The sequence below is a fragment of the Heliconius melpomene genome, chromosome 19 (assembly GCF_056956725.1).
Source record: "Heliconius melpomene rosina isolate 202511_hmr_F chromosome 19, ASM5695672v1, whole genome shotgun sequence".
NCBI classification, from domain to species: Eukaryota; Metazoa; Arthropoda; class Insecta; order Lepidoptera; family Nymphalidae; genus Heliconius; species Heliconius melpomene.
Window position 1 is genome coordinate 9,380,642 of NC_140407.1, and position 14,994 is coordinate 9,395,635.

Consider the following 14,994-nt stretch of genomic DNA (forward strand, 5'->3'; position numbering starts at 1 on the left):
TTGACATCAAATATAGACAAGATCCTGCCCACGCCAAATAGCTACACAGTAAAAAAATTTCAATCAACTCCGTCCATTTAGGCTATGTGTGTGTATAAACAGGCATATTTTACTTAGTTTTTATTTTTATTAGTTTTTATATTTTACTTAGTTACTTATTTTATTTTTATTTATTTATTTTTAAATTTACGATTTACGATTTCATTATAAGTATAGATATAGATATATAGATAATAGTATTAAAGTAAACAAATCCAAATATTTATAATGTTGAAAAAAAGAATATAAAACATTGATTGCGTACTATAAATATTCGTTTAATAATAAAAAAGGTACATTGGATTACATGATTATCGCGATGTAATATGGCTTATAGGCAGGCTTACTCGATAAATTGGCAATCATAAAAATATTTTTTAATTCGAATTAGTAGTTACTGAGATTAGCGCGTTCAACCAAACAAACTCATCTGCTTCTTAATATTAGTAAAGATTGTTTATTATAATTTTTTTTGATGTTAATAAAATTTTAGAAAATTATAGTATTTATAGGTATATATTTCGGACCCACTAGGATTTGTCCTAGTGAAGTCCTAGTGAAATAGGTACTTTTTAACAATATGATAAAAAATCTGTATATTTTCAATTTAGGTTTTAATTAAAAAAAAGCCGATTCTTGTACTCATCACAATTTATTCTGCAATAATCGAATATTAATCCCACCATAAACTAAAGAAATATATATACAAGTATATTAAAAAAACCTAATAACCTTTAATACCCCAACTATTGCTGCCGTCCCCACATCGACTGGATCTAGATTGAATATGTTCTTCCGAAACACTTTTTAAGTCATATGCCCATCCTAACCACGCGAAAAAATCTATAAAATATGTAGTTACGTTCAAAAAGTTATTCCCTAATTCTCCCGTTTTATAGTCCCAAGGGAAGACATGGTGGTAGTTGTGAAAACCTTCCCCAAGTGTTAAGAAAGAAATAACTAAGTTCTCAGATGGTTTGATACTCTTGTCGTAGGGCTTGTTGCCCCACAAATGAGCCAAGCTGTTCACGAAGCAGGTGTTATGGAGGTTGCAAACGTATCGTAGTATGGCCAGGTGCCACGCAGTGTTTAAACTCTCCCCCCAGAAGTAAATCGGGACGATTGTTGGTAGCACGAAGCATATTGTTCCGATGAATGGTAGTGCGTACCTGAAAAGTAGTGTTTATAAAAATAAGGTTTTGAAAATCTGAAGTTAATTAAATTATTATTTAGTTCTTTTTTTAAGGCCGTCTCTATTCTTTCGAGATCTCTAATTCTTTTAATAAATTTGATAGCTTTTATAATTTACATTTGTATATTACGGTAAATGGCGCGGCGTTGAGACGACTCCACAGGAATTGTCTCGAATTTGAGCAGAAAAAATATCTAAAATTATACTCACTTCTTTTGAAATCTCAGAACGGGATTCGCGTAAACATCCGACATGTCAATGAACTTGCCGCGGCGTTTAACCTCAGAATGTTTTCTCACAAGTATCCAGCCCATGTGAGAGAAGAAAAATCCTCGCGTCGCGTTGTGGGGATCCGCGTCTGTATCGCTGTACCTGCAAATATATAGTAAGATCCGTCGAAATGGCCGTCGTCGGCGTCGTGGCGCGGCACTAGAGTTAACGCGACGGTGGTGGGTTCGGTCCACACTCGAGGAAGTGAAATATTTATTTACGTTTATATTTCCATTTCTTCGCTCTAGTATCGAGGCTAAGTGCGGCGTCGGGTTCTGCGGAGTATACGGTACGGGAGCTGCAAGAAAAATAAATTCTCTTTCTACCTATCCTATGGTGAAAATACCTTACCTATGGTGTAAACGATGGTCTCGTATCCAAGTAATAGCAGTGTATTGGTAAGCTAAGCTGTTCAATACTATAAGTATTAATTGCAAAGGCATTTTAGCTTTATACGCTCTGTGAGTCCACAATCGATGGGCACCAGCCGTTACACCTAATGTTGCGAGCGCAAATAATATGTTATCTATAAGAAATTATATTATTATAAATACATGTAGAAAGACGTCCGATTGGTTCATCTGTAGAGTCAGAGCACGCAGTAACGTTCAACCATGGAACACACTTGTCTAGTAAATGTGAGAGAGACAGAGAGACAATATATACGAGTATAACATATATTACCGCACACAGCAGTGGAGGCCTAGTGTTAAAACACTCCTTTACTCACTTACTATTTACTCACCACCGAATTTTATAGACATGCATGTTGATTGGCGAAATTCATTGCCTCACATTGTCTTGCTACCATAACGAAGAATTGAAAGTATGGAAATTATTCCAGCCGTTGCTGCCGTGAAAATACTTACGAAAAATTAAAGTACTCCAAGTAGCAGTGGAACATGCAAGGTATAGCCCGTATAACGCCGCGGCGTGCAAATAAACTACCGTTACCACACTTTCGTACACGATGTCATATTTCCTTGGTTCCGCCTGTGGTGCAATGAGCTTCTCGTAATGATCGACTAATGGTTCTTCTGTTGTTGTGCCTATTAGGGTTCCTGTACAAGGTGACATCGTACCTAAAAAGAAAATTTGACTTCTACTAATGTTAGGATAAACTGAGAGTTATTGTATAGAAACATCCACCTTATATTTATATTTGTCACTGAACTAGAGCTCAGCTATATAGTTTCATCCTGTATCCCGCGCATTACAGGGAATAACAAAAGGAACCTGGGAACCTAATGTTAAGACACTCCGTGTCCTATAAGGGCACCGTCTTTCTTCACTGTCGGCTGAATTCTTGAGGCATTGTGTGTTGAATGACCAGAGCAAGGAAAGGAAAATATTAAATATAATAATTAGCGCCGAGATAGATAGATAGATAGATAAAACTCTTTATTGCATACATAAACAAACACATAACTAAATAGTAAAACAAATGACACAGAGTAGTATGCAAAGGCGACCTATTATCTTCGAGATATTCTGTTCTTTATTTTTGTTCAAAATTCAAACATTGCGTTTTAAGTGTAGAGAAATAAAAGTACCTACTCATTTATCGCGAGTGTGAATCCAACTAACAACCCTTTTTTTTTTTTTTTTCGCTGGGAAATGCATTTACGCAGACCGCCCATACGGAAGGCGTGCCTTACGGATTAGCGGTACTGTGGGACTCACCGGTGAGACCGATCCTACCCACTAAAATCCAGCGGAAACCCTCTCCACCAATATGAGACGCCGCAGGATCGCTCGCGCATACTACTACGACGCCTCGGTGGAAGGCCCGCCTCTTGCAGGCCATCATCGCTTTCAGGGTGCCCTAGGGCATCCGCAATAACCTTGCAGGAAGATCAACCTGACCCTCCCGCGGTAGCTCCTCTAAGGTAGGGGGAGTAGAAGATGCGCATACCGCCTTCTTCTACCCCCTGGCCTACGGCGGCGGAGCGAGTCTGCGTTCGAGCTGGACTCGCGCACCCGTTCCGCGGCGAACTAACAACTCTGAAACAACCTTGAAAGACACTGAATAATTAATTAATATTATACAATTGTGTCCAATTGTGTCTGTGTGCAATTAAAAAATTTAAAATTAAAAAATTGTGCATGAAATTTATAATTTAACCACTTCATTCACTTACATTAAAATTTGCATTACAAAGTAATTGAAATATAATCTTGTTTCTTAGAAGATATCTTCTAGTAACAGATATTTTTACACTCACTTGTAATATGTTATCTTGAGCGATTTTCATGAATTCTGAGATAAATTACGCTTAATAATTAATGATTCGAATAACATTTGTTCGATTTCAATCGAAAAAAGATAAGTGAAGATATTTTTAAATTAAAAGGATCAACATTTTTGAATATAACGTGTTGAGAAAACGTCAATTGAAAGTTACAGCATTTGACAAAACTTTTACGTTTCTAAACTTAATATTATATTTATTATTTACTTACTAGTGGACCCGAACGCGGCTACACCCGCTTGAACTATACGAATATTTACGAAATTATTTTCAATTTTCAATAGAGAGATGCGTTAAGCAAGCATATTTTGGGTGACGTTTTCTAACAACAAACTTTGCAAATGGTTGCTTAGCAACGGTGGCATAGCGACGATTGTTATTAACATGGCGGAATAAATTGCATGTCAAATTAATAAGTATTTTAATATATTGGTATATATCGAAAATATTACAAATATGAGAAAAAAAGTATCCTATGTTCATCCCGAGACTCTATATGAGTATTATATCACAATTAAATTAGCGATTTGGCCCTGATTGCGTAAAAGACAGACAGACAGAGTTACTTTCGAAATTATAATATAGGTATGGATAACCCACAGCTTCCAAACCGGCTGTGTTTTGTAATTAAACTAGCGACCCTCTTGCGGCTTCGCTCGCTTTAACTACTGGATTATTCATATAATGTATATTTGCAAAGCACTTAAGATAATGTGAAAATTAATTAAACCCTAATACAACCCGCATTTTCGTAGTTTCAATAAGGATTTTCCAATTGTTTTACACAACAAGAATTTTTTAGTAGGTACCGTAATTTTAAATCTGTGCTACTAATCTTTTCAAGTGCTTATTAAAATATATTAAAATGACTATTTTTAGATAGATAAATGATTATTTTTAAACGGAAGAAATTATAAACAAAAACCTACCTACTAATAACTACTATAAGAAATGTGAAACCAAATATATCGCGCTGAAATAATACATTCAACTCCAATTATCCAATACGTGCAAACGCATCTAAATCTTCGTTGCTATAGAGGCAGGCGGGTTTTTTTTTTCGAATTTGTGGTTAATGCTGTTAGCCCTATTGGCTTTTACAGCGACATCAGTTGAGTAGGGAAGAGGGTATTCTGTCCCTGATGAAAAGCAAGCACTACGTGGCTGCCTGTGAGGAAAATTAAATAGAATGCATCGGCTGGGAATCGAACCCGGGCCGCCCGCGTGGCAGGCGAGCATTCTACCGTTGAACCACCGATGCGTGTACGGCTGGTCGGCGCGGCGGACTCGTTTGTATAAGCCAAACGTCGCGGGAAGCGGAGGAACGCATGGCGAGTGGCGAGCCGTTTCGCAGCAAGGATTTTATGATATTGTAACAACTTCTAAAGTATTTATTAAAATGAAAAACAGTAGAAAACTGTTTTGATCTAAATTAAATGACCAACGTAACTAATATACTTATTTATATGCTGAGGGTAAGGGATAAGTAAAACTTGAGTCGATACAGCTGAAGTGTCAACGGCGTGATGTGTCAACAATTAAATGCGTTTTTCTCTAAAAAATATTCTCAATTTCGAAATAGTGTAAAAAGCAAATTTTATCTTCGTTTAACGTAAAAAATTAATAAAGTATTTTAAAGGATAAGGATTAATACCATTATGGAAAAATATCCCTCACAATCAAAAATATATTGAAGTTACAATTTTTAGACAGAAATATGATCACTACACGTTATTCTTAAAAGATACGAATATGCCAACGCGGACTTTTTTGTAGATCTTATTAAGAGGAACAATACTCCAGTACGTTATTTTCATGTAGTACGTATCATTATTATTATCATGTAGTACGTATCATTACAAGTGATTTTGTGCTCATTATCATGTAATATTAGTATCATTATCATGTAGTACGTATCATTACAAGTGATTTTGTGCTCAACTGGCACGCTCAGAACGCCATAATAGAAAGAACAGAACAGAACAGAACGTATCATTAAAGCAGCGCATGCGCGAAAGTGTCTCAACGGGTAGGACTTTATACACATTTATCGTATTTATGTTAACTTACATAAGAATATACAAATAATAAACTATATATAAACGTTCCCTGAGAAATACTCGACCTAAAGGTCAAAACCGCATCAAAATCCGTTGGGTGGTTTAGAAGAAGAAGAGTTAAAAGTTAAAAGTTCAGACAGACACGAAAAGCGACTTTGTTTTATAAGATATAGGATAGGATAGGATGAGGCATACATCAGAGAATACAAAAACACCAGGTAGATGAAAAAAAGAAACGCAAAATACTTTTTATACAATGTGAGTTAAAAATGGTTTGCAAATGAGATACAGTAGGTACTTTATATATATCAATCACCCTGTTTATTATACTTACATGTAAATCTTTCTCAAGAATCACTCAAGACTATCTAGTAGGGAAAACTTGGCTCAAATGCGTGCAAATTTACATTCGTACACAGGGAAAGAAAATTCTAATTTATATATATATATATATATATATATATATATATATGCAGTAAAGTATATTGCATTGTATTGTATATGTAAAGTATATGAGAATATTTTACATATTTTAACTTATACAACAATACAACAGTAAAAAAAGGTGTCTGTTCAGTCAATATTTAAATATGATTCTTTTTAATTTAAATATGATTACATGATTTTTTATTTTTTTTTATCTGTTTATCTATTTGTACACTTCAGCACCTACTACTAAACGTATCTGAGCTGCAAACGATGTATGCGTGTCGGTGCATGACTATTGCTATTTCTATGCTAATTTATTTTGAAGAACCAATAGAATTACAGATATTAAATGGTCCTTTTTCATTTTAAAATAAAAAAATAAATTTTGTATTTCATATTACAAGTGAAGTAGCAGTCTGCAAATAATATAAATAAAAAATACTGTCTCTTCGTCCCCGGGTCACGGGTGATAAGGTCAGTATTTTAATTTAATTTAAACTAGCGAATAATTTTTTATTGGTCAATTTAAATTTCCAATCATACTGAACAAGTTTTGTAAAGCGACATTTTATTATTTAATTAATATATTGTATTTGTATATGTTTACATACAATATAATATATTTACATGTATAAACATGTCTCTGATGAGTGAAATAACTCAGGGTCTGACCCTGGATGCACGTTCACGTCGCACTTCGCTCAGCTTGGGCAGAAGCTAGTAAACGCCGCCGGGGCCCTTGGCAGGCTTTTGCCAAATGTCGGAGGGCCGGATTCTCCATGCCGGCAGCTTTATCTCGGTGTGTTGAGATCCATGGCTCTGTATGGTGCCCCTATGTGGGCGGATTCTCTCACTGCTTGCAATAGAACCCAATTGCGAAAAGCGCATAGGGTCATAGCAGTGAGAGCAATTCGGGGGTACCGTATGTGTCATGGCTATCAAAGCAACAAATCGAGTCGTAGGTGATGGCGCCGAAGTTGAACGTTGTCCAGGTTTATTATAGAAAATAGGTAATTGCGTAAAATAGAATGAGATATTCCATGCCCGTTATTGGTCACACGTAATACAGTATGGATAATAAATTGTGAAATTTAAAAAAAAGGTATGGGTTTAAAATATTTTATCCTATAAGTTACTTCTGTAAAAGGAGCGCAGACGATTCCACCCTGTACACTATCAAGTTATTCGGGTTAGCTGATGACTGTAGGTATATTTCCTCAACTTTTTATAGTAAAATTTTGTCTTTGTATTCTTAAGAAATACTTCTGGTAGGTTTTTTCATATTTTTGATGAAATTATGTTTTTTATAAAAAAAGTTAATATAACATTAACTTATCATCTGACGTCTTCCATAATGAATCTGTAAAAATGATAAAACGTAATTAAAAGGAATAAAAAGCAACATTGTAAAGAAATATTATTATTTACTTAAAGCTAGCACCAATACAATGAATTAATTATCTAGCTATATACAAAATCTCTTTTTATATATTAGATTAATATTAGATATATATTATATATAAATTGATAAATAATCGCTGCTAACAGTTATAATTAAAATTCTAAATCACAGATAACCGTAAAAGTGCTTATTTATTATATCTCGTGTTGGAATGTATAATTAATTATGTAATGGCAAATTTTACTTTTTAAAGTTATTTTATAGTTTGTCGTATTATAAATAGCATAAACAAATTTATTTGTCATTTAATGATTTTACCATGTGTACTTTTACAGTATACACAAAAAAAAAAAAAGTTTTTCTTACATACATTAAAAATACCATCATCCGATTACCTATAAGCTATGACACAAAATATTACCCGTTTTCACCCTAAACACTCGACTAGTCCTTACTCAGACATTGTATACAAAATACAATATAAAATATAAAATTCCCGCACGTTACGGAATATAATAAACTTAATTGAATTTGTTATTTTTATTCTTGTCCCTAAATTATGTTGCACTGGATATGAAAATTTAATAATTCCTTATTATTCATCTTAATATAATGCCGGCCGGCATGCTCCATGCCGGCAGCTTTATCTCGGTGTGTTGAGATCCATGGCTCTGTATGGTGCCCCTATGTGGGCGGATTCTCTCACTGCTTTCAATAGAACCCAATTGCGAAAAGCGCATAGGGTCATAGCAGTGAGAGCAATTCGGGGGTACCGTATGTGTCATGGCTATCAAAGCAACAAATCGAGTCGTAGGTGATGGCGCCGAAGTTGAACGTTGTCCAGGTTTATTATAGAAAATAGGTAATTGCGTAAAATAGAATGAGATATTCCATGCCCGTTATTGGTTACACGTAATACAGTATGGATAATAAATTGTGAAATTTAAAAAAAAGGTATGGGTTTGAAATATTTTATCCTATAAGTTACTTCTGTAAAAGGAGCGCAGACGATTCCACCCTGTACACTATCAAGTTATTCGGGTTAGCTGATGACTGTAGGTATATTTCCTCAACTTTTTATAGTAAAATTTTGTCTTTGTATTCTTAAGAAATACTTCTGGTAGGTTTTTTCATATTTTTGATGAAATTATGTTTTTTATAAAAAAAGTTAATATAACATTAACTTATCATCTGACGTCTTCCATAATGAATCTGTAAAAATGATAAAACGTAATTAAAAGGAATAAAAAGCAACATTGTAAAGAAATATTATTATTTACTTAAAGCTAGCACCAATACAATGAATTAATTATCTAGCTATATACAAAATCTCTTTTTATATATTAGATTAATATTAGATATATATTATATATAAATTGATAAATAATCGCTGCTAACAGTTATAATTAAAATTCTAAATCACAGATAACCGTAAAAGTGCTTATTTATTATATCTCGTGTTGGAATGTATAATTAATTATGTAATGGCAAATTTTACTTTTTAAAGTTATTTTATAGTTTGTCGTATTATAAATAGCATAAACAAATTTATTTGTCATTTAATGATTTTACCATGTGTACTTTTACAGTATACACAAAAAAAAAAAAAGTTTTTCTTACATACATTAAAAATACCATCATCCGATTACCTATAAGCTATGACACAAAATATTACCCGTTTTCACCCTAAACACTCGACTAGTCCTTACTCAGACATTGTATACAAAATACAATATAAAATATAAAATTCCCGCACGTTACGGAATATAATAAACTTAATTGAATTTGTTATTTTTATTCTTGTCCCTAAATTATGTTGCACTGGATATGAAAATTTAATAATTCCTTATTATTCATCTTAATATAATGCCGGCCGGCATGCTCCATGCCGGCAGCTTTATCTCGGTGTGTTGAGATCCATGGCTCTGTATGGTGCCCCTATGTGGGCGGATTCTCTCACTGCTTTCAATAGAACCCAATTGCGAAAAGCGCATAGGGTCATAGCAGTGAGAGCAATTCGGGGGTACCGTATGTGTCATGGCTATCAAAGCAACAAATCGAGTCGTAGGTGATGGCGCCGAAGTTGAACGTTGTCCAGGTTTATTATAGAAAATAGGTAATTGCGTAAAATAGAATGAGATATTCCATGCCCGTTATTGGTTACACGTAATACAGTATGGATAATAAATTGTGAAATTTAAAAAAAAGGTATGGGTTTGAAATATTTTATCCTATAAGTTACTTCTGTAAAAGGAGCGCAGACGATTCCACCCTGTACACTATCAAGTTATTCGGGTTAGCTGATGACTGTAGGTATATTTCCTCAACTTTTTATAGTAAAATTTTGTCTTTGTATTCTTAAGAAATACTTCTGGTAGGTTTTTTCATATTTTTGATGAAATTATGTTTTTTATAAAAAAAGTTAATATAACATTAACTTATCATCTGACGTCTTCCATAATGAATGTGTAAAAATGATAAAACGTAATTAAAAGGAATAAAAAGCAACATTGTAAAGAAATATTATTATTTACTTAAAGCTAGCACCAATACAATGAATTAATTATCTAGCTATATACAAAATCTCTTTTTATATATTAGATTAATATTAGATATATATTATATATAAATTGATAAATAATCGCTGCTAACAGTTATAATTAAAATTCTAAATCACAGATAACCGTAAAAGTGCTTATTTATTATATCTCGTGTTGGAATGTATAATTAATTATGTAATGGCAAATTTTACTTTTTAAAGTTATTTTATAGTTTGTCGTATTATAAATAGCATAAACAAATTTATTTGTCATTTAATGATTTTACCATGTGTACTTTTACAGTATACACAAAAAAAAAAAAGTTTTTCTTACATACATTAAAAATACCATCATCCGATTACCTATAAGCTATGACACAAAATATTACCCGTTTTCACCCTAAACACTCGACTAGTCCTTACTCAGACATTGTATACAAAATACAATATAAAATATAAAATTCCCGCACGTTACGGAATATAATAAACTTAATTGAATTTGTTATTTTTATTCTTGTCCCTAAATTATGTTGCACTGGATATGAAAATTTAATAATTCCTTATTATTCATCTTAATATAATGCCGGCCGGCATGCTCCATGCCGGCAGCTTTATCTCGGTGTGTTGAGATCCATGGCTCTGTATGGTGCCCCTATGTGGGCGGATTCTCTCACTGCTTTCAATAGAACCCAATTGCGAAAAGCGCATAGGGTCATAGCAGTGAGAGCAATTCGGGGGTACCGTATGTGTCATGGCTATCAAAGCAACAAATCGAGTCGTAGGTGATGGCGCCGAAGTTGAACGTTGTCCAGGTTTATTATAGAAAATAGGTAATTGCGTAAAATAGAATGAGATATTCCATGCCCGTTATTGGTTACACGTAATACAGTATGGATAATAAATTGTGAAATTTAAAAAAAAGGTATGGGTTTGAAATATTTTATCCTATAAGTTACTTCTGTAAAAGGAGCGCAGACGATTCCACCCTGTACACTATCAAGTTATTCGGGTTAGCTGATGACTGTAGGTATATTTCCTCAACTTTTTATAGTAAAATTTTGTCTTTGTATTCTTAAGAAATACTTCTGGTAGGTTTTTTCATATTTTTGATGAAATTATGTTTTTTATAAAAAAAGTTAATATAACATTAACTTATCATCTGACGTCTTCCATAATGAATCTGTAAAAATGATAAAACGTAATTAAAAGGAATAAAAAGCAACATTGTAAAGAAATATTATTATTTACTTAAAGCTAGCACCAATACAATGAATTAATTATCTAGCTATATACAAAATCTCTTTTTATATATTAGATTAATATTAGATATATATTATATATAAATTGATAAATAATCGCTGCTAACAGTTATAATTAAAATTCTAAATCACAGATAACCGTAAAAGTGCTTATTTATTATATCTCGTGTTGGAATGTATAATTAATTATGTAATGGCAAATTTTACTTTTTAAAGTTATTTTATAGTTTGTCGTATTATAAATAGCATAAACAAATTTATTTGTCATTTAATGATTTTACCATGTGTACTTTTACAGTATACACAAAAAAAAAAAGTTTTTCTTACATACATTAAAAATACCATCATCCGATTACCTATAAGCTATGACACAAAATATTACCCGTTTTCACCCTAAACACTCGACTAGTCCTTACTCAGACATTGTATACAAAATACAATATAAAATATAAAATTCCCGCACGTTACGGAATATAATAAACTTAATTGAATTTGTTATTTTTATTCTTGTCCCTAAATTATGTTGCACTGGATATGAAAATTTAATAATTCCTTATTATTCATCTTAATATAATGCCGGCCGGCATGCTCCATGCCGGCAGCTTTATCTCGGTGTGTTGAGATCCATGGCTCTGTATGGTGCCCCTATGTGGGCGGATTCTCTCACTGCTTTCAATAGAACCCAATTGCGAAAAGCGCATAGGGTCATAGCAGTGAGAGCAATTCGGGGGTACCGTATGTGTCATGGCTATCAAAGCAACAAATCGAGTCGTAGGTGATGGCGCCGAAGTTGAACGTTGTCCAGGTTTATTATAGAAAATAGGTAATTGCGTAAAATAGAATGAGATATTCCATGCCCGTTATTGGTTACACGTAATACAGTATGGATAATAAATTGTGAAATTTAAAAAAAAGGTATGGGTTTGAAATATTTTATCCTATAAGTTACTTCTGTAAAAGGAGCGCAGACGATTCCACCCTGTACACTATCAAGTTATTCGGGTTAGCTGATGACTGTAGGTATATTTCCTCAACTTTTTATAGTAAAATTTTGTCTTTGTATTCTTAAGAAATACTTCTGGTAGGTTTTTTCATATTTTTGATGAAATTATGTTTTTTATAAAAAAAGTTAATATAACATTAACTTATCATCTGACGTCTTCCATAATGAATCTGTAAAAATGATAAAACGTAATTAAAAGGAATAAAAAGCAACATTGTAAAGAAATATTATTATTTACTTAAAGCTAGCACCAATACAATGAATTAATTATCTAGCTATATACAAAATCTCTTTTTATATATTAGATTAATATTAGATATATATTATATATAAATTGATAAATAATCGCTGCTAACAGTTATAATTAAAATTCTAAATCACAGATAACCGTAAAAGTGCTTATTTATTATATCTCGTGTTGGAATGTATAATTAATTATGTAATGGCAAATTTTACTTTTTAAAGTTATTTTATAGTTTGTCGTATTATAAATAGCATAAACAAATTTATTTGTCATTTAATGATTTTACCATGTGTACTTTTACAGTATACACAAAAAAAAAAAGTTTTTCTTACATACATTAAAAATACCATCATCCGATTACCTATAAGCTATGACACAAAATATTACCCGTTTTCACCCTAAACACTCGACTAGTCCTTACTCAGACATTGTATACAAAATACAATATAAAATATAAAATTCCCGCACGTTACGGAATATAATAAACTTAATTGAATTTGTTATTTTTATTCTTGTCCCTAAATTATGTTGCACTGGATATGAAAATTTAATAATTCCTTATTATTCATCTTAATATAATGCCGGCCGGCATGCTCCATGCCGGCAGCTTTATCTCGGTGTGTTGAGATCCATGGCTCTGTATGGTGCCCCTATGTGGGCGGATTCTCTCACTGCTTTCAATAGAACCCAATTGCGAAAAGCGCATAGGGTCATAGCAGTGAGAGCAATTCGGGGGTACCGTATGTGTCATGGCTATCAAAGCAACAAATCGAGTCGTAGGTGATGGCGCCGAAGTTGAACGTTGTCCAGGTTTATTATAGAAAATAGGTAATTGCGTAAAATAGAATGAGATATTCCATGCCCGTTATTGGTTACACGTAATACAGTATGGATAATAAATTGTGAAATTTAAAAAAAAGGTATGGGTTTGAAATATTTTATCCTATAAGTTACTTCTGTAAAAGGAGCGCAGACGATTCCACCCTGTACACTATCAAGTTATTCGGGTTAGCTGATGACTGTAGGTATATTTCCTCAACTTTTTATAGTAAAATTTTGTCTTTGTATTCTTAAGAAATACTTCTGGTAGGTTTTTTCATATTTTTGATGAAATTATGTTTTTTATAAAAAAAGTTAATATAACATTAACTTATCATCTGACGTCTTCCATAATGAATCTGTAAAAATGATAAAACGTAATTAAAAGGAATAAAAAGCAACATTGTAAAGAAATATTATTATTTACTTAAAGCTAGCACCAATACAATGAATTAATTATCTAGCTATATACAAAATCTCTTTTTATATATTAGATTAATATTAGATATATATTATATATAAATTGATAAATAATCGCTGCTAACAGTTATAATTAAAATTCTAAATCACAGATAACCGTAAAAGTGCTTATTTATTATATCTCGTGTTGGAATGTATAATTAATTATGTAATGGCAAATTTTACTTTTTAAAGTTATTTTATAGTTTGTCGTATTATAAATAGCATAAACAAATTTATTTGTCATTTAATGATTTTACCATGTGTACTTTTACAGTATACACAAAAAAAAAAAAGTTTTTCTTACATACATTAAAAATACCATCATCCGATTACCTATAAGCTATGACACAAAATATTACCCGTTTTCACCCTAAACACTCGACTAGTCCTTACTCAGACATTGTATACAAAATACAATATAAAATATAAAATTCCCGCACGTTACGGAATATAATAAACTTAATTGAATTTGTTATTTTTATTCTTGTCCCTAAATTATGTTGCACTGGATATGAAAATTTAATAATTCCTTATTATTCATCTTAATATAATGCCGGCCGGCATGCTCCATGCCGGCAGCTTTATCTCGGTGTGTTGAGATCCATGGCTCTGTATGGTGCCCCTATGCGGGCGGATTCTCTCACTGCTTTCAATAGAACCCAATTGCGAAAAGCGCATAGGGTCATAGCAGTGAGAGCAATTCGGGGGTACCGTATGTGTCATGGCTATCAAAGCAACAAATCGAGTCGTAGGTGATGGCGCCGAAGTTGAACGTTGTCCAGGTTTATTATAGAAAATAGGTAATTGCGTAAAATAGAATGAGATATTCCATGCCCGTTATTGGTTACACGTAATACAGTATGGATAATAAATTGTGAAATTTAAAAAAAAGGTATGGGTTTGAAATATTTTATCCTATAAGTTACTTCTGTAAAAGGAGCGCAGACGATTCCACCCTGTACACTATCAAGTTATTCGGGTTAGCTGATGACTGTAGGTATATTTCCTCAACTTTTTATAGTAA

At 32.6% G+C, this 14,994-nt stretch overlaps 1 protein-coding gene across 2 annotated transcripts; it reads right to left on the minus strand.

Moving 5' to 3' along the window:
• Positions 1-672: 672 nt before the first annotated feature.
• On the minus strand, positions 673-7,615 carry LOC146528652 (acyl-CoA Delta(11) desaturase-like). Of its 2 annotated transcripts, none has more exons than XM_085203812.1 (5): positions 7,379-7,615; positions 2,371-2,583; positions 1,853-2,027; positions 1,442-1,603; positions 673-1,208 (listed from the first exon to the last, which is right to left on the minus strand). In XM_085203812.1, the coding sequence occupies exons 2-5, from the start codon at positions 2,576-2,578 to the stop codon at positions 764-766; spliced, it is 990 nt and encodes a 329-aa protein (XP_085059938.1). In that variant the 5' UTR covers positions 2,579-2,583; positions 7,379-7,615; the 3' UTR covers positions 673-763. The 2 variants fall into 2 exon arrangements, with proteins under 2 accessions (XP_085059938.1, XP_085059937.1); XM_085203811.1 differs by lacking the exon at positions 7,379-7,615 and adding an exon at positions 6,148-6,251.
• Between the last annotated feature and the right edge of the window lie 7,379 nt (positions 7,616-14,994).